This window comes from Trichosurus vulpecula, chromosome 2 (assembly GCF_011100635.1).
Source record: "Trichosurus vulpecula isolate mTriVul1 chromosome 2, mTriVul1.pri, whole genome shotgun sequence".
Taxonomy (NCBI): Eukaryota; Metazoa; Chordata; class Mammalia; order Diprotodontia; family Phalangeridae; genus Trichosurus; species Trichosurus vulpecula.
This window is the reverse complement of record NC_050574.1, coordinates 325,223,090-325,243,405: the sequence shown is the minus strand read 5'-3', so window position 1 is coordinate 325,243,405 and position 20,316 is coordinate 325,223,090. Positions and strand designations below refer to the sequence as shown.

General features: G+C 40.0%; 1 protein-coding gene across 1 annotated transcript in view; it reads left to right on the top strand.

The window, feature by feature from the left end:
• Positions 1-20,316, top strand: part of EPHB1 (EPH receptor B1) — a 477,723-nt gene that overhangs the window by 413,697 nt on the left and 43,710 nt on the right. The window contains exon 12 of the mRNA XM_036744089.1: positions 1,433-1,648. Coding sequence (XP_036599984.1) covers positions 1,433-1,648 — 216 coding nt within the window. The remainder of the gene's footprint in view (positions 1-1,432; positions 1,649-20,316) is intronic.

The window sequence follows — 20,316 nt, the reverse complement described above, 5'->3', positions numbered from 1 at the left end:
AGAGAATAGAAAGAAACTGGAGATGTGACACAAATGGAAATCAGAGTCCCTGTGCTTATAATCTTTCCCTATGCCAGGCCTTCCTCTATTTATTTGTCAAATGGATCTTCCTAAAGCACAGATCTAACCATGTCACCCACCTACTCAATAAACTCCAGTGACCCTTTATCACTTTTACAATCAAATATAAAATCTAATTTTTATTCAAGGTCCTTCCTAATCTAGCCTCCACTTTCCACCTTTCCAGTTTTCTTACACCCTATATCCCATCCTCCATGAATTCTGAGATCCAGTGACACTGGCCTTCTTGCTGTTCCACCATCTCTCAACTCTGGGTATTTGCTCTGACTGGACCCCATGGCTGGAAGGCTGACCCTCCTCTTCTTTACCTCCTGGCTTCTTTCAGATCCCAACTAAAATCCTACCTTCTTCAGGAAGCTTTTCCTGATTGTCCTTAATGCTAGAGCTTTCCATCTTTTGATTATTTGCAATTTCTCCTGCATGTATCTTGTTTATACACAGTTGTTTGTGTGTTGCTTCCGCCATTAGACTGTAAGCTCCTTAAGGGCAGGGACTGTTATTTTTTGTTTGTTTTTGCCTTTCTTTGAATCCCTAGATCACATAGTCATGCTTAATAACTATCTACTGACTTTCTAAAAAGCATACAATGTAATAAGAGTAAATACTAGACATATAACAAGAGATACAAACTGATCTATGTAGCAGTGAAAAAATCAGGAGCTTTGGAGTGAAAGGACCACGACTTGAATCCTTACTATACTACTTTCTACATGTGTGACCTCAGGAAAATCATTCAACCCCTCTACTCCTCTCTTTTCTCATTTTAAAAATGAAGAGGCAGTACTAAATGATCTTCCAGGTTCTTTAGCTCTAAATTGATGATCCATTGATACAGTATCACTGAGAGGGACTAAGTCCATAACCATCGAGTGGCTCATCAGGAAGACATGGTGGGGGGAGAGGAACTTTGGTTTGAAGAGCAGAATATTCCAGACAAAGAGAACAATATAAGTGGAGTCTTGAAGAAAGGGATGAGCAAATTGTGTCAAAGAGACAGTTAACGGGGGCAGCACTGGATTGTGGGATGTGTGCTGGATCTGGATTCAAGAAAGAAACTGTGGATGCACAGCCTTCTTCTGCCACTTAACTGGGTAAGTCAGTTCATCCCTCTGAGCCTCAGTTTTCTCATCTTCAGAATGGAGCTAATATTATCCACTTGTTTCTGTTATAAGGATTAAATAAGATAATTTTCATCTATCTTAAGAAGCTGTATAAATAGCACCTATTTCCTTGGCCTTAGGGGAGAGTCTGAAATAAGGAGTAATGAAAATAAGGGCTTTACAATTTCTAGTTTGTTTCTTTTTTTGTTGTTATGATGATCTAAGTACTTTTTTTAAATGTCTAATTACAGCAAAATGATGGGCAGTTCACAGTGATCCAGCTGGTGGGGATGCTCAGGGGTATTGCTGCTGGTATGAAGTACCTATCAGAGATGAATTATGTGCACCGGGACCTGGCTGCTAGGAATATTCTCGTCAACAGTAACCTAGTGTGCAAAGTGTCTGACTTTGGCCTCTCCCGATATCTACAGGATGATACCTCGGACCCCACCTACACTAGCTCCTTGGTGAGTCTGCACTTTGTTCTTTGAGCATATGACAAAATATTAATAGTGGTGTTCTAGTCTTTCTGATATGAAGACAACACCGTTTACGCACCATCAATGAGACATACACTGGGGATAGAGGGTGGGGAGGGAATGTTTCCCAGCAGTTGGTATGGATTTGTGCAGAGCCGGCCATCTGGCATCTAACACCATACATTAGCAATGCACATGTTTGTAAAATGGCTGGCAAGAGAGAGTGAGAGAGTAAAGGGTACATGGTTCTGTGGATTTATACAGTACAAGATTAACTGATTCCCATGGGCATGAGACTCATGACCTTAGCCTTGTCACTGTGCTTTAACTAGCCACAGACAGCATAACAACGTCAGTGCATTCTCACATTATGGAAGTCTCCTAGTTTATCCCCTGGCCTCTAGGCAAGGCTGGCCCCAACCATAGTGTTCTTAGACTGATTCTACATGTATGGCATCACCTGAATAACTATAGCTAGCTTTCTTACTTTTGTGTGAATTTACCCTTGTGTTTCAGGCAAAAGTAGATTCTTAAATTGCCCCAGCCCTCCCTCCCTCTTTACCTTTACTCTATACCCCTCCCCCAACATTCAGCCAATCAGATTATTTAGATCATCAACAATTCAGTCAACCAACAAGTGTGTATTAAATGCTTACTTTGTGCCAAGAACTGTGCTAGATATGGAATAAAAAAAAGACAGAAGTGAAAGAGTCCCTGCCTTCAAGGGATTTACATAATTTTGCGAATGGTAGGTGGTGTATGTGTATATACATATATATATATATATATATATATATGTATATACACACATACATAAATACACACATAGTATTCATATGTATCTGTGTGCATATATGTGTGTATATATTTATACAGTATACACGTATGTGTGCATGTGTGTGTGTGTCTGTTTGTATTTGATGTTTAGTTGTTTCAATCCTGTCCAACTCTTCATGACTCCGTTTGGGGTTTTCTTGGCAAAGAGACTGGAGTGGTTTGCCGTTTCTTTCTCCAGATCATTTTACAGATGAGGAAACTGAGGCAACAGGGTTAAGTGACTTCCCCAGGGTCACACAGGTACTAAGTGTCTGAGGCCAAATTTGAACCCAAGAAGATGAGTCTTCCTGGCTCCAGTCCCACTGCTCTATCCACTGTGCCACCTAATCGCCCTATGTATGTGTATACTTACATGTAAATGTATATACATAGATACATATATATGTACGCATATTACCTACATACATATACACAACCATATATTTTAAAAGATTTTTTGAGAAGATGGGAAGACACCAGGCTAATGTGCTTCTTAAGCTAGAGAAGGTATTTTATAAACTGGACAACTTATTTAATAACAATAATAATGTTTTGAATAGATGTAGTATTTAAAGGTTAGCACTTTTAGATTTTACAAAGTATTTTCCTCACAATAACCTTTTGTTATAATGAGTAGGTGTATTTAATCCCCAATTTACAGCACAGAAAATTGAGTTTCAGATAAATGGATTGAATTGAATTGGAGCACCAAATGAGTTTAAGCAGACATTGCACCTCAAGGAGGAGGTGGTCTGATCAAACTGTTGAAGAGATCCTGGGTCATCTGGGCCTCCTTCCTATATTCTGCAAGATTTGTGAGAAGGGTCTCACAGATCGCGCCTTGGAAAAATAGCTCACTGACATAGAGGACAATGTCTAGGTCATTTTTTATAGTGGCAGTGAAAAAAAGGGGACAGGAACATTAGGAGTCTGAAGTCATCAGCATTAACTAAACATTCATTGCAATAGCTTTGTAGAGATTTTACTTCAAAGTCTAGTGAGAATAGCAGATGGGATGATAAGCAGAGGTATGCTCTCAAGGGACAGAAGATAATTAACAGTTTGGTGAACCTAATAGATATTACAGAACATGCCAAAGATAAAAGCATATCTAATAAATTAGAATTAGGAAATAGCTTTGGATAGCTGGACAAGTCATGATTTTTTTTTTCCTTGCCCCTGAATACACAGTCCTGACTGTCAGAGGTAGAATTCAAACTTAGGTCTTGTAGCCTTAATTGCAGCTCTCTTTCAAACCATACCAAGCTGCTTTATCAATATTCAATAATCAATTCTTTCTCATTATTCAATAATCAATTCTTTAATGGTCATGCCTAGTCTCTTTTCTTCAAGGACAGATACATGAGCTATGCTTTTTGTTACATTTCCTATATTTTTTCCATATGGATAAAGACTAAATTTGTGATTTTGTGGGTAAAGGACATTCCTATATCTATGAGGAAAATCTCTGTGTTGATGCAGGTCAACACCTTCTCTGCAACTTAGTCCTAAAGTTACCTAGAGTAGAGATAGATTAGGTAGTCCACGAGGGGTCATAAAGCTGCCACAGGTAGGATGTGAACCCAGGTCTTCCTGATTTCATAGTCAATCCCCTATCCATAATTCCATCCCGGTTCTCATAGTTTTCCATAAGGCTATTGAAATAAGTTTGAACCAGGAAAACTCCCCAACCTGGTGGCAGAAGCTTTATTTCTGGCCAGCTTTATCTTTCATCAAACCCCATCGACCAGGTTAACTGATGTTCTAATTTACTATGTCCCTTATATTCTTTAAGCTTCTACCAATGGGACCTGGGATTGACTTCTCCGTGGGAAAAAATAAATGGAACTCTTTCTGCTTGAGGTAAAATTGTGAGGTAGGAAGAAAATATAGTGCAGTTAGACCAGGGAATAACATGATCAGGCAAGACTTTTTTTTGGTTTGTTTTTATTATTTTTTTTTACCTTGCCATTGGTTATACAACCTGTATACCTGATTTCTGATCAAAGCCTTACCTTTACCTATGGATGAGCCCCCTGGCTCTTGGCTTCTGATTGGTTCCCTGATCACCAGCCCTTAAGACACACTTGCAGCCATCCCATTACTGAACCTGACCCTAACATACCCTTTCCATCCTCTCCTTCACTCTCCCAAGGTCCTGAGCTTGTGCTCTGCCTTACAATTTACAGCTTCCCAAACCAATAGTAGGATAATTCCTAACAATTAGAGCTGTCCAAAAATGGCCCATGCTGCCTTTCATAGTAGTGGGTTCCCTGTCACTGGACGTCTTTAAACAAAAGCTGGATGGCCTCTTGTTAGGATGCCATAAAAGGCGTTTTGTTTAGGTATGAATTCTACTAGCTGGCCTCTGAAGCCTCTTACCATTATGAAATTTTATGTTGCCTATACACAGGGATAGGTACTAGACTTAAGATTTCAGTGGTATAGAGAACTCCCAGATGAGGAAATTCCCTCAATGCAATGCTGGTCAACACATTCTCTGTTAATTTATAGTTTCAGCGAGTTTCCTGAAGCAAAAGAGAGGATGGATGAATTGCTCATGATCAGACAAACAGTATGTGTCAGAGGAAGGATTTGAGTGTAGGTCCTCCTGACTCCAAGGCCAGCATGCTTCCTTTTCCATATACAATGTCTAAGAAGAAGGCACAGCTAGGGGCAGTTAGGTGGTGCAGTGTGTAGAGCACTGGCCCTGGAGTCAGGAGGACCTGAGTTCAAATCCGGCCTTAGACACTTGACACATTTACTAGCTGTGTGACCTTGGGCAAGTCACTTAACCAAAACTGCCCTGCCTTCCCCCCTCCGAAAAAAGAAGGTACAGCTTCTTGGAGGGACAGGTGAGAGTTGGGTGACAGGTAGACACCAAAGGTGAATGAGCAGCCCCGAAATGGCCTCAGCAAGCCCTCACACCAGAGGAAACACCTCATACATCCCAGCCACGGCCCCATTAAAACTGTCTTGGCAGACAGACTAAACAAGGTTGAGGGTAACCGACAGTCTTAGACCCATTGTGAGTTAGGAGGCTGTCTCCTCCAAGCATGTGAAGACTTACTTCCCCAGAAGAATGGGTAAAAGAAAACAATTTGTTCCAGTGACCATGAAGGTGGCTGAAGTAGGTACTGTGGAGTGCTTAGAGTTTGGTCAAACATTGAAAATGCCAGGGTCATCTACTGCATCCTGGGCCATCACTAATTGCCTTGACTTTTTGTTTTGCCACTGGACTTTGGTGACTCAGGAAGAGAGTGAGGCTGATGACTTTGTGCAACTCTCCCTCACTGAAATCCAATTCACACATAAGTCAATACATCATCCAATGATGTCATAGGTCCTATTTGAAAATGAAAAAGGAATAACAGTAGAAAAAAGGGCAATAGACATCACATGGCCAGACTTATAGGATTTTCTAAAGATGATTTCCAAATCTCCCACATGTTTGATTTCTCCCCTGCTTCCTTTGTTTTAATTCCCCAACTTCTTTTTTTCATCCTTCCTGCCTACTGACTAACACTGAAAAATATCGATCACTTTTATATTTAATATCCTCACACATGTGGGTATCTTCTCAGGTACTTCCCATCTCTGCATAGCCTTGAAAAGAAAACCACGGATTCTCCAACTAAAAACTGTTTCCTGACCTAAACTTACTAAATATTCTTCCCACCTCCTATCCTTGGCATTTCTGTCATTTCTCTTAGGTTCACCAGTCAGTCAGTTATTTTCTACCCCTTGAGGGCACACCTCTGCCTATCATTCCATCTGCTATTCTCACCAGACTTTGCAAAAAAAAATGAGACACCTGCAAAAATCTTGTAAAGCATTTTTAGTAATGCTATTTGCTTCCAATTTCTAAAATCATCTCTTTCCTATTTTAAAAGCCGTTGTCTTGGTCATTTCCTCATCTCCTAGGCAAAATACCCTAGGTATTCTCCTATTCACCAGCAGACTGGCAACCCCACAGGTCTTAAAGAACTCAGTCACAAAGCTCTCCAATTCAGAAATGCTTCCCCATTTCCAGTAGCTTAGTCAGATCAAGCCCTTCTTGAATTCATCTGTGTCTCCAATTCACTTTAACAAACATTTATTAAATGTCTATGCTGAAGATCTTTGCCTGGTGATTAACTTGCTTTTGTTTCTTCAAAATACATCCTGCATCTCTCAGAAGACTATAGGGAAATTATATGTGTGTGTGTGTGTACATATATATATATATATATATATATATATATATATATATATGTACACATACACACACACACACACACACATATAAACTTTCTACCATCTCTCTATCAATCTCTCTGACCTTTAATTTCCATTTCCACATGTCCAGTCACATAGATGTCTTTCCCTCGGCTTCTCTAGGAAGTAATTTTTAGAACTCAGGTGCTTTTTTTCCTCAAAGCCTTCTAGAAAATGTAGTCCATGGATCTTTTGGCCCAAACATGAGTCAGAATGGTCAGGTGGTTCAGGCTCAGGGTTGGAATGAAAAAAGATATTCATAGTCTAACTAATATTTAACCAAAAGAAGTTTGCTTTACAATGTCATAGGAAAGATATTCAGTGAAGATAGAACATGCATTCTGTTGGTTTCAGTTTCATTGTTTCTGCCATGGTGACATACTTGGTCAGAACTATGTGTCAAAACATAAGGAAGTGCCCATTCCTTGTGAGCTAGGCCTTTGTACTTGGAAAACCAGAAAGCTATGAGGGTGGTTTGAGTCTTTGTTCCCTGGACCTGAGTAACAGACATCATTACATATTATAAATAGTGGGCTTTTTGCTGGAACAGAACTTAGGCAAACTGTTCAGTCTTATACCATGATCTAACATCCAGTAACTTGGTTTCTATTGAGCCGACATGGAAAGCTCTGAGACAGAAAGTCTTTTTCTTGATTAACTGATTTCAAATCTCTCAGATCAAGATCATTCCATTACTTTTTAGGGAAAAAAACCAACTAGCCTAGCACATCCAGCAGAGACTTTAGTAGACAGTGCTTCTACCACAATGAGGAAAGCAAAAAATCCCTAGGCATTGGTTCACTCTACTTCCTATGTGCAAGACCCTGTTAGCTGGGAGGCTGCTATTTGCTCATACTCTCTCTTCTCCCCTTTAGCCCTGGAAGTTTCTTGAACTGCTTCCATAGCTTTTATTTCAGTTCCATATTAATCTGTATTTTATTGTTTAACCTTACTGTCTACCTCCCTTCTTTTTGTGCATGCTGGGATGTCTGTACGTAGACTCCTGTTAGAATTTCAATTTTTTTCAACCTCACCTTGATTCTCTCACTCATTTTCACTTTGTCTTCCTAGCCTTTTTTTGGTAGCTTCTTCACTGGGGAAATATCTATTTTTTGGCTGTTAAAAACATTGGCTTTGTTCCTCTCCTTAAGAACTTCTTCAGAAAATTCTTTAATAACATGTCCCATCAGTTTCCCAATCCTGAAAGGGAATACATCTTTCCACTCATTGATTATCCCTCTTATCACATTAAAAAAGTTCTTCCTGTTCTCATCTTTTTTTCCTTTTATTATTTCTTCCAGCAAACCTGACTGGTTATTTCACTTGTCTGTCCCAGCCCCAGGTGGCTCTCCTGCATTAAACTTGGTGGAGCCTGTTACCAGCTCAGTCTTCATAATCTTCCAGCAGATTTACCAGCTTTTAAGAAATTTATTTTGATGATTCCAATGGCATGACCAGAAAGGAAGGTCTCTCTTACTGCCACAACCTCTGCTGTTTCTAGCAAACAGATTTTCATAGTCCTACTAGTCCATTTTTCTGTCTTTTTAAAAGTATACTCCAGAATGTGTATCCAAATAAGCTTCTTATTTATTTATAGATCGGTTCTAATCATCTCACTTCATGTCTCACTTTCTGGTTACTCTCTGTCCCACTCTTTATTGCCAAGACACAGTTTACACACACACCCACACACATACTCACACACCCTTTTCTGTTGTAAGAAAGGCACCATGCCTCTAAATAATGTGTTCCTTTCAAGTTTCTTTGCAGAGGAATAAACATTTACAAATTTGATTTTTTTCATCCACATTAATCCATACGCAGTATCAACCTTTTCTAGAACAAATGGGGTCAGCCTTTAGAGTTCTCTTCGAGGCATCATCCCAATCAAATTCCACATCTTTGGAACACCCCCATCATTTATTTCAAAAGGATCTTAACATTATATGGTTCTCTGTTCTTCCTGACCAGTAGGAAGACCCAAATTATATTCAACAAGCATTTGTAAAAAGCACCTTCTAGGTAAAGAGACAAAAATAAAACAACTGCTGCTTTCAGGGACCTTATAGTCTACTAGGGGGAAATGACTTAGCTGAAAACTAGTCCTTTTGTGAACAAAATATTTCATCCTTGGTATCCAGCCTGTTGTGTTGTTATTCTTTTAAAACTAAAATTTCAATGAGTTCTTCTTCCTTTAAAGCCCTAGAAGCTTTTGCATTCTTAGGTTATTTATATTACACATCCCTACCTTATATTGATCTTTACTCATGTGTGCATATATATGCATGCATGTGCATGTGTGCATGTGTGCATGTACGCACACACACACACACACACACACACGTGTGTATGTGTGTTTGTGGTGTTAATTTAATGAATTCTTTTAACTCCATCCTGTCCTCCCAGATTTGAGCCCTCTCTTTCTTTTCCTCCCAATTCTTCCAGGTTCTGTTCTTCATCCTTTTCTTATATCTTGACTTCTTTAGGGTCTTGGCTTCCATCTTAGTGGACCAATTGTCCTTCTCTTCCTTTGCACCTTCTCTCCATGAATTTCTCTTGATGTTGTCTGTTCCCTTTCTTTCTTACTCTATGAACCACATACAAAGCTGTTTCCTCTGTTGCTGCCCCACCCTGTCCCCCTCCCTGCTGTTTTCTCCTTTCTCCTTTTGCACTTCTCTTGATACTTTATCTCCTTCCATTTGCTGCTTGGTCTTACCAACCTTTCTTATTACCTGCATTCAATAGGGCAGAGTCTAACGATACCAGTTCAGCTATTTCCTTTCCCCTTTCACTCTGGACTCTTGGAATTGGCCTCACTGTGTCTATTTCACATTGACTGCACCCCCATTCTTGGGAAGTTTTCCCAGATATGTCTTTTTTCTCCCAGGCGGATTTTAAATTTATATATGTATATGTATATAGGTATTATATATGTATATACACATATATATATATGTGTGTATATGTATAAGTATATATATATATATATGTATATGTATCTTCCCTTGTAGCTGTCACAATATTCTCTTCATATCCTTCCTTGGTTCTTTTCATCTTATTTTGGTATCATGGAAAGAATGTTGGATTTGGAATCAAAGCCCTGGGTTCTAAATGCAGCTCTGCTATTTACTATCTCTATGAACTTGGAGTAGTCATCTAACCTTTCTACATTGTAGTTTATTCTACCTTCTCTTTTACCAAGTTGTCATTATATCCTAGAAGAGAAGAATTTAACCTGGGATCCATGAACTTGCTTTTAATAGATAGATAAATAGATGGATAGATGGATAGATGGATGGGTGGGTGGGTAGGTGGATGGATGGATGGATGGGTGGACATAGATGGATAGACCTATGTAAATAAACTGTTTCACCATGATTGGTTTCCTTTGTAATAGCTCTTAGCACAGTACTCGGCATATAGTAGACACTTAATAAATGTTTATTGATTGATTGATTTTATCTTATGCATTCTGAAAAATGGTCCATAGGCTTGACCAGACTATAAAAAGGACCTATGACACAGAAAAGGCTGAGGACCCCTTCCTAGAAGACCACTATTAAAGTGCCATGGAAGATTTCCAGTTGCTCCATGGCTCCAGTTTCATCCTTTGCTTTTTGCTTAATCATTTTTGGCAACAGTGACCTTATCACAGAATCTCAGTTAGAAGGCACCCCAGAGTCTATTTAGCACAACTCATTCCTTTCAGAGAATCCCCTATAATATCTAACATTATCCCTAGATGTGTCTGAGTAAAAGAGGGTAAAGCAGATAGGCCATGGGAAGCCCATGCCTCATCCTAGCCCTCCTAAAATCCTACCAGAAGCTCCGCCCTTTACAATGGCAATGAACCTAGACCTACTAAGCCTCATATCTATGATAGATACAGCTACTCATACCATCAACCACAATCCTTCTGGTAAGGGAATACCACTAGGCCTCACAACCTACCCCACCATTATGCCCTCATGACCAACTGGCATTGTTATTTTATATTCTGCTACACCCTAAAAACCTCTGGATCCTTATTACTTGTTGCTGAACCCATCTATCTGTTTGTATCCCCTCCTTAGTAGTATGAGCTCTTTGAGAACAAAGTCTGCCTTCCTCTTCTACTTGTACCCCTAGCACTCAGTACAATGCTCATATCTAATAAGCACTTACTAAATGATTTTATTCATTCATTTATTCATTCACTCATTCATAATTAAAATGCAGGAGCTGGCCAATATAGTGGTGCATTTCTATATTCCTTGCCACAAGGTTGGCTAAAGCTGGTAGATCTCTTAAGCTAGGTGTTCTGAGGTCCAGTAGTGCTAAAGTTGATCAGGTGTCCCCTCGTTGGTATGGCAGCAATATTCTGAGGCCCTGAGATCTACGGACCCCATATTGCCTAAGGAGAGCTAAACCAGACCAATCAGAAATAGATTAGGTCAAAGCTTCCCTGACAATCAGCAGCTGGGTAAGGCTCAGGAGTAGTCACTATACTCCTATGCTAAAGAAGATAAAACAGATAGCTCAGTGGATAGAGCACTAGGCTTGGAATGAGGAAGACTCATCTTAAAGAGTTCACATCTGGCCTCAGACACTTACTAGGTGGGTGACCCTGTCTGCCTCAGTTTCCTCATGTGTAAAATGAACTGGAGAAGGAAATGGCAAACCACTCCAGCATCTTTGTCAAGAATACTCCAAATGGGGTCATGAAGAGTCAGACACGACTGAAAAATGACGGAACAACAGTCTCAAAAAAAGAAGCAGTTGGGCTAGAGGAACTCTAAGACCTTCCAAATCTAAATCTATGTTCCTACAAGACAGTAAATGCAATTTACGTTGTATATTAAGTTCATATAGACTTAAGGGCTACTTTTATTCCTCCCTTGAGAACTTGCAATTTCACAAATTATTTTCTCATATTTTAACTTCATCCATCACTGTACTTTTGAGAGTAACAGACATCATTACATATTATAAATAGTGGGTTTTTTGCTCGAACAGAACTTAGGCAAACTGTTCAGTCTTATACCATGATCTAACATCCAGTAACTTGGTTTCTATTGAGCCAACATGGAAAGCTCCGAGACAGAAAGTCTTTTTCTTGATTAACTGATTCCAAATCTCTCAGAATTCCAACCTTCTGGCACGAGTAACTGAGACCCAAATTACACAAACTCAATCATGTAACTGATTCAGTTGACTCTTCTCTCTAATCCTAGGATCACAGGGTTGAGAGATAAGAGTGACTTTTGTGATTACCTAATCCAAACCCCTCATTTTTTGAGATGAAGTGGAATGAAAAGGGCATTAGATTTGAAGCTGGAGAGCTCTGGATTTGAATCCCATCCCTAGAACTTACAAACGATGGGATCATGGGCAAGTTACTCAAACTCCTGGGGCCTCAGTTTCCTCATTTGTAACGTAGGGGTAACCATCCCTGTAGCACAGCCTTCAAAAGGCTGTTGTGAGACTTGAGTGAGGGAGTGTAAGTAAAGCTACCCCAATGCCAGCAGATACTTTTTGTAGATGGGGGAAGGCAATAAACATTTATATGATGCCTACTACATGCCAGGTACTCTGCTAAGTGCTCTCCAAATATTCTCATTTGATTCTCACAAAAATCCAGTGAGGCAGGTGATGTTAATATCCCCATTTCACAACCGAGGGGACTGAGACCCACAAGTTAAATGACTTGCCCCCGGTCATAGAGATTTGTATGAGGCCAGATTTGTACTCAGGTTTTCCTGAATCCAGGCTGAGCGCTCTATCCACTGCACCACCTAGCTGCCTCAGGGGCAGAATTTGGGATTAGAATTTGGAATAGCAGAGTGTATAGTACCCTCCATCAAGGTAGTACTTACCTTATACGGGTTATTAAAGAAAACCCTCTGGAAATTGTGGCCATGTTACTATGCCTTTAGTTTCTTACTTCTGGAAGAGAAGAGTTAAATCTAGCAAGTTTCCCCATCGATCAATAACCATGAAGCACACGATGCTAGGCACTGCGCTGGGGCAAAAGGACCAAAATGAAATATTCCTTCCCCTCAAGGACCTTACATTTTACTAGAAACAACGGCACTGTAATTCACTGTTTCATAATTCTGGCCAAAGAAGCTCAGGAATACCTTTGTACATCCCTGGTTTCCTGCAAAGCTGAGCTCAAACACTAACTCCTAGTCCTCCCAGGTACTAGCACCCTCTCCCCCAATTAGCTTTTATTTATGTTCTTTCATATGTACTTGTCTCTTTTTATAGAACATAAGTTTCTTAAAGGCAGGGATCATTTAATATTTTAAAATTTTTTCTCCTTTGTATCCCCAGGGCCTAACAATAATAACAACAACTGAGATTTGTAAAGCCCTTTTAGTTTTGCAAACATCTTACATATATGTTAATTCATTTGGTCCTTGCAACAATCTGTTGAGGGAAGTGCTATTATTATCCCCATTTCAGAGATGAGGAAACTGAGGCAAACAGAAATTAAGTGACTTGCTCAGGGATCACATAGCTAGTAAATCTCTTGGGGCAGGATTGGGACTTAGATCTTCCAGACTCCAAGTCCCATGCACTGTGCCAGCCAGCTTCCTGCTACAGTGCCTAGGGCATTAAGTAGGTACTGAATAAATGCATATTGATTGTTTTGTTGATTAATGGAGCGGACTCATGCCAATGATACACCCTTTTATCAGAAATTTTGCTAACAGGGGCAGGGAAAATAGAAATGGCATGAAGATGCACACAGTTGTCAAATCAATCTTCCTAATGCCCAGGTCTAACATCATCCCCAGTTCAGAAAGCCTTTAATAGTTCCTTATGGTGTCAGCCAGAATACAAATTTCTTAGCCTGTTATTTAAAGGCCTCCACAATCTGACTTCAGACCGACTTTCCTGCCTTCTGGTGGATAGAGCACTTGCCTCAGTGTCGAGAAAACTTAGGTTCAAATCCATCTCGGGCACTCACCAGTTGTATGACACTTAAGCCCTCTTCTGTGTCTCAGTTTCTTCATCTGTCAAATGAGGGACTTGGCCTCAATGGAGTCAAAGGTGCTTTCCAACTATAAATCTATGCTCTTCTGTATTCTAGGACAACTGGTTATTTAATTTATTTAATTGTTATTAAATCATATCTTGCTATCTCCTGTTTCTGTCCATTCTTAGACTATGGCCCATGCCAGGAACATACTCCCTCCATGTCTCAAAATCCTTCACTTCCTTCAAGGCTCAGCGCCAGAGATACTTCTACCATGAAGCTTCCCTGATTCCCCCAGATGAAAATTATTTGTCTTTACTCAGATTTCCCCAGAGCACTTGATGTGGATCTCTTCTTTGCCTTTATCACACTCTTACATCATTCTTATTTGGGTGACCTGGTATTTAAAGCTATCTACCACCTAGCTTTGACCCACCTATACAGCCTTATAGTAGAGAAGTCTTTTTACTATCCAGACAAACTAGGGATTTTTTCTTATACTTTAATAGGAAAGAAGAGATAAGTCATTTTGAAGATAATTCTTCTTGCACACCTCCCCCATAAGTTGCAAATGTCCTGGAGGGCAGAAACTATGTCATTTTTTATATGACTCTTGTATATAGTCAGTGCTTGTTGAATTTAATTCGATTGTAGGATATAGATTATCTCCTTGGGCCCGCGGAGCAGGGCAGTCACTCAACAGTCGATCAACCAGCCTTTATTAAGTACCTACTATGCACCAGGCAGTGTCCTAAGCCTGATACAAAGGCAAAAAATAGTCCCTGCTTTCAAGGAACTAATAGTCTAATGGGGGAAACAATATGCATGTTGTCATGTATAAATGGGATATCGAGATGATAAATTGGAGATAATCTCAGAGAGAAGGTATTACCATTATGGAAGTCTAGGAAAGTCTTCTTGCAGAAGGTAGGACTTCAGCTGAGACTTGAAAAAATTCCGGGAGACAGAGATAAAGAAGGAGAGACTGTCATACACGGGAAACAGGCAATAAAAATGTTCGGAATTGGAAGATGGGGTGTCAAGATGGAGGGGCAGCATCTCTGCCAGGTCTGGGCCCTGCTGGAAACAGCACTCTGACTCCTTCTGCTTAATCATTACCCCTGCTCCCTAGACCTGTGAAGATCAGGACTTTTCCCCAACGCCTCTTGTGTTCAGGCTGAATTTATTGATAGGAATTCTGCAGAATAGCATTAGAGCTGGAAATGATTGTAAAGATCACCTTTGTTCCCAGAAGATTTATTAGTCACTCAATCAGCAAGCATCATAGAGCATCTACTACAATGTGCCAAGCACTGAGCTGGGTCCTGGGGAGACAAAATCAAAAAAGGAACTGTTCCTTCTTTTAAGGAGCATTCTTTCAGGTAGCATATGTCAATGATCTGCTCTAAGTAAAAGGAGAAGATATAGTGGAGATGAAAGACCAATGAACATTTCTTCCAAACTGTAACTAGTACCCCCTCCTATCCCAGGCATTGTCTATTTTATTCAACAGGTCACATAATAATAGGGTAAAAAATGTTAGCAAAAGTACCCATTTTTAGGGCAGCTAGGTGGCACAGTGAGTAGAGCACCAGCCCTGGAGTCAGGAGGGCCTTAGTTCAAATCTGGCCTCAGATACTTGATACACTTACTAGCTGTGTGACCTTGGGCAAGTCACTTAACCCTAATTCCCCTGCCTTCCCCACGCCATTTTTCCTGCATGTATTTTTTGAGGGTGGGGGGAAATCTGTGTTAGCAGCAAGAGGCCTAGAAGGGTTTAAAAGTCAGGTCTTGAAATCATCTCAAGGACAGACTGTGTACTCACAGGAGCAAAGCCCATTGCTAAGGTTTTGGCATCTTTGGGGCTTTACTGGGAGCTGGCCACTCCACTTTTTGAGTGTACACTATAAAAAGTAGAAATTTGTTTACCACCAAAACATAAGAACATAAACAAACATATGTACACACATATACACACTAAGTAAATGTATAATCATATCCAAGCCTTTGCCTTCCCCTGTACTCAAGAAGGCCGTTTATCTGTACAACGTGGTGTTTGGGGGATTTTCTTTCTTATAATTTAGTACTTAAAGGGCAGAAAGAGGAGAAAAAAATCAACTAAAAAGATAATCCTTGTTGTAAACCTCTCAAAAAAAAGTCTCTTTATCAGCAGCTCCCTGCTTCCTCTAAAAAGTTGCCACTAAGTAAGTTTTATCTCTCCAGCTGGTAGATTTTCAAGCCCCAGATATTGCTTTCATCCTTCAAAAAGATAACCGTTTTTTCTCCTCTCTGTCCGTCTCCCTTAGGTCTATCTTACTCTCTCTCCTTCTGACAGTTTTTCTTTTTTACATTCTTACCATACTTCTCTCTCTTTTCTGTTGTTTTTTTTTTCTTTCCCCCTTGAAACAGTTTTCAAATTATGACTTCTCACTGTTCTTGTAGTAATTGAGCTTGGGAACAATTCTCCTTTGGATGGAGTGGACCTGGAAGAGAAAGAAGGCAAGGAAGGAGAGTTCTCTACCTAGGGGAGGCCTTTTAATTGCAATGAGAGGAAAACTCCAGGCGTAGTCCCTTGGAAATTCTCCTGTAGCAGTAATTAAGCTGCAGGAAGACTAATTCAAATGCCATTCTACACCCTGCTCCTCCCCACCCCCACATGTGAACACTTTCCATGCTCCTAGTGCTCAAATAACATCTTTTAAGATAATCCAGTTAGACCCTATTCCTTTGCTGATCACTTCAAGTCACTCAAAGCATCATCTTAGAGATACAAGAATCTTACTACATTGGCCACTGAGGGGGAGGGGAAAACCTTGGCAATAGCTTTTCTAATTATTATTGGAAAGGTCTTTGTATTATTAGGATTTATATTACAAGCACAAGAGTACAGTGCCTGAGGCTAATAACATGCTGACTCAGACAGATAAGGATTTAGCTATGTTTCTTCTCTTCCTACTGAAGAGGATCAGGTGCTGAAAGAGAGACAACCAGTGAATCAAAAGCTGGCCATTCTCTAGTATTTTAAAATGTGTACTTCCACAGAGATGAAGCCTTGTGAAAAGACCACTGGGCCAGGAGTCCAAAGGCCCAGGTCTGAGCAAAGGCTTTGCCATGACCATCTGGCTGTGTTAGTTTTGAGCAAATTGCTTTACCTCTCAGCCTAGTTTTACTAAGATCTCTTCTAAATTTAGCTTCCTTTGAGTCTGTGCACTCCTGGCTATTAGTCCTAGGAGAGTCAAAGCTTTGGGGTTTTTTTGTTTGTTTTGTTGAGTCCCATTCAACATTTTGTGACCCCATTTGGGATGTTTTTGGCAAAGATACTAGAGTGGTTTGCCTTTTCCTTCTTCAGCTCATATTACAGATGAGGAAACTGAGGCAAACAGGGTTAAGTGACTTGCCCAGGGTCACACAACTAACATGTGTCGGAGGTCACATTTGAACTCAGGTCCTCCCCACTTCAGGCACAGCGCTTTATCCACTGAGTGACCTAGCTGCCCCCTCAAAGCTTTGTGGCTGAATTAATGATCACGTTATATACCAACCTTGACATAGCTACTTAGTAAACTATACAAAGAACCCTAAAGTGTGAGTTATCAGAGATTGTGGGGGTGGAAGTGACTTTGGCACCTTTTTTGCACACAAAAATTGTAGGCTGCAATTACTTATTCCTGTTAATTTGCTGCTTGGTAACCTAAGTTAAAAAAGATATTTAATAGTAGAAACTCAGTGTTGGAAAGTACCTCAGAGGTCAGCTAGCCCAACCATATACCTAATATAGGAAATTTACTTTTCCAAAACCCTAACAAAGGATCAGCCAGCCTCTGCTTGATTTCTTGAAACCAACTAATAATATAATCTATCAATAAATCAATAAATACTTATTAAATGCTTTCTGGACAGGAACTGGACCTGTGATTTCATTGGTGTAGGGTCATGGTATCAAACTCAAATAAGAAATCAGGGCCACTGAAGCTAAGGATCCCTGTAGGTGGCATATTAACATCATCTATATACTTTTGCTTTTTTATTTATTTTGTTAACTATTTCCCAATTGCATTTTAATCTTGTTCAGAAAGCACTCCATGAGAGTGCTGAGGACAGTATATTTGACACCTCTAGAGTAGGGTACTACTGAGGATCTTCTAACAATTCAGGCCAGCAATTCCTCTCAGCAAGTTGCCTAGAGCACTGAGAAGTTAAGTGACTTTCCCAATGTTATACAGCTAGTCTGTATCAAAATCAGAACTCCAACTCAGGTCTTCCTAGCTTTGAGGTCAGTTTTCCATCCACTAAGACATTTTTGTTGTGGTTGTTTAGTTGTCTTGCAGTTGTGTCTGACCCTTGGTGACCCCATTTGGGGTATTCTTGGCAACGATCTTAGAATGGTTTGCCATTTCCTTCTCTTGATGGAAAAGGAGCTGATTTGACAGATGAGGAAAATGGAGGCAAACAGGGTTAAGTGACTTGCCCAGGGTCACACAGTTAATATATGTCTGAGGCTAGATTTGAACTCAGGAGACCCAGTGTTCTATACACTGTACCACCTAGCATCTCTATAACTGAGAAGATCCAAGTAAATTACACCAGCAGATGTAGCCAGAGCCCAAAAGAAATCTTGCTGAAGGCAAGTAGCATTTTAATCATTTGAAATATTCTGAGTAAATTGGCCAAATTGTCAGGAACAGACAGTGAGTTCGATAGGGGTAAGTGTAGCAAGTACTAAGAACGGGGTGAGGAAAAACTGCTTCTACGTGAGCAGACCAGAAAGGGACCCAGGGATTAGAATTAGATCAGTGTTATACATATTAGTGGGTGCACAACAGTACAGCATATAGAGTCATTATATCAGCAGTGGTCTTTATTTGGAGGGTTTCTATATCCTGCTCTAAGCTCCACAACCAAGAAGGTACATTGATAACTTGAGAAAAGCTTCAGTGATTAGCCTCAAGGACGAATGAAGGGTTAGAAAATAAGACCAATAATGGAAGGTTATATTGAGCTTAGGAAGAAATAGCTAACAGTCTACTGAATGATGGGCTTCAAGTGCATGGAGGGCTCTTTCTTGGCACAGAATAGCAACTAACTTTTTTTTTTCCTTTTCCACTGAAGACTAAGCAGGCAATCAACCAATCAACAAACATTTATTGAACCCTTACTATATTCAAGGTACAGAGACAAATGGGGGAGGGGAGAAACAAAGGGGTATGAAACTCAACCAGGGATGTGTTGGAAGCATAATACTCTTTTAAGGTGTTAACACATTTGCTCCATCACTTTCTTAAGTTTAGACAATTAACAAAACATTTAAGCAAGCCCTGATCTGTAGCTTTGCTGTCGTCTGAGATGTAAGTGCTCATACCAGAAATTTAACAACAGATTTTCTGGAGACAGTATGGGCTGGCTCCAGCACACCCCTGGCATGGACCCTGCCCCCCAAAAGCCTACAGCCTAGTTGAGGAGACATAAAGCAGGATAAACAGGTAATGTTGTAAAATAGAGAATGCTAAGTACCAAATAAGTGCCTTAGAGAGTGCTTTTGGAGTCCCTACAAGGGAAAAGTGACTGGAGACTAGTGAGGTAAGAGAAGATTTCATGAAAATGATTGACTTTGAACTGGATTTTTAAGGTTGGATAGCATTTCATAAGGCTGTGAGGTGTATTTGGAGAGAGGATTTGACTAAAAATACCCAAACTGAGTTAGAATTCCAGCCTTGCCACTTAATGGCTGCATGAACTTCAGCAAAAAAAGGCTTTTTCTTCAATAACCTTGGTTTCTTTGTCTGTACAACAGAATAATAATGTTTACATTATCTTCCTCAGAGGCCATGAGATAATACGTTTAAAGTAATTTTTAAGCACAGAGCATTAAGTTAATATAAAGGATTATTATTAAAAATTATTAGGAGATGAAGAGGAAAGGTGAGGGCATTCTAGGCAGGACTAAGGGAAGGGCAGGGCAGGGTGTGTGTGTGTGTGTGTGCGTGCGCGCGCACATAAATGTGTGTGTGCATAAGTGTGTGTTTGCACACACATGAGAAAAGAGTGGAATCAATATTTAGACTTAAAAGGACTTTAGAGAACATCTGGTCTAACTCTTCCTTCTATAGACAATGAGTAGGAGATAAGGGGGCAGCTACGTGGCGTACTTGGGTAGAGCATTGAGCAGCGAATCAGAAAGACATCTTCTTGAGTTCAAATCCAGCCTTACACACTTATTTTTTTTATAGCCCTGATCAAGTCACTTAATCTTGTTTGCCTTATTTCCTCATCTGTAAAGTGTACAATAGAAGGAGAAGGAAATGGTGAACCACTCCAATATCTTTGCCAAAAAAAAAAACCCAAATGGGGTCACAAAGAGTCAGATACCCAACTGAAAGTACTCAACCACAACAACAAACAGATGAGACTAAAGATGAGGTGGAGGCTAGATTGTGGAATGCTTTGTATATCAAGCTATGGAATTCAGACCTTACCCTGAGACCAGTGGGAATCTGCTGGACTCACACTGTAGCTTATGAGATTTCAGTCAGATCTGAAAAAGAACTGAGGATCATAGATTTAGAGCAAGAAGAACATGCTTCTGTCTTCCTCTACATCCCTATTTAATAATAGTGGAAAC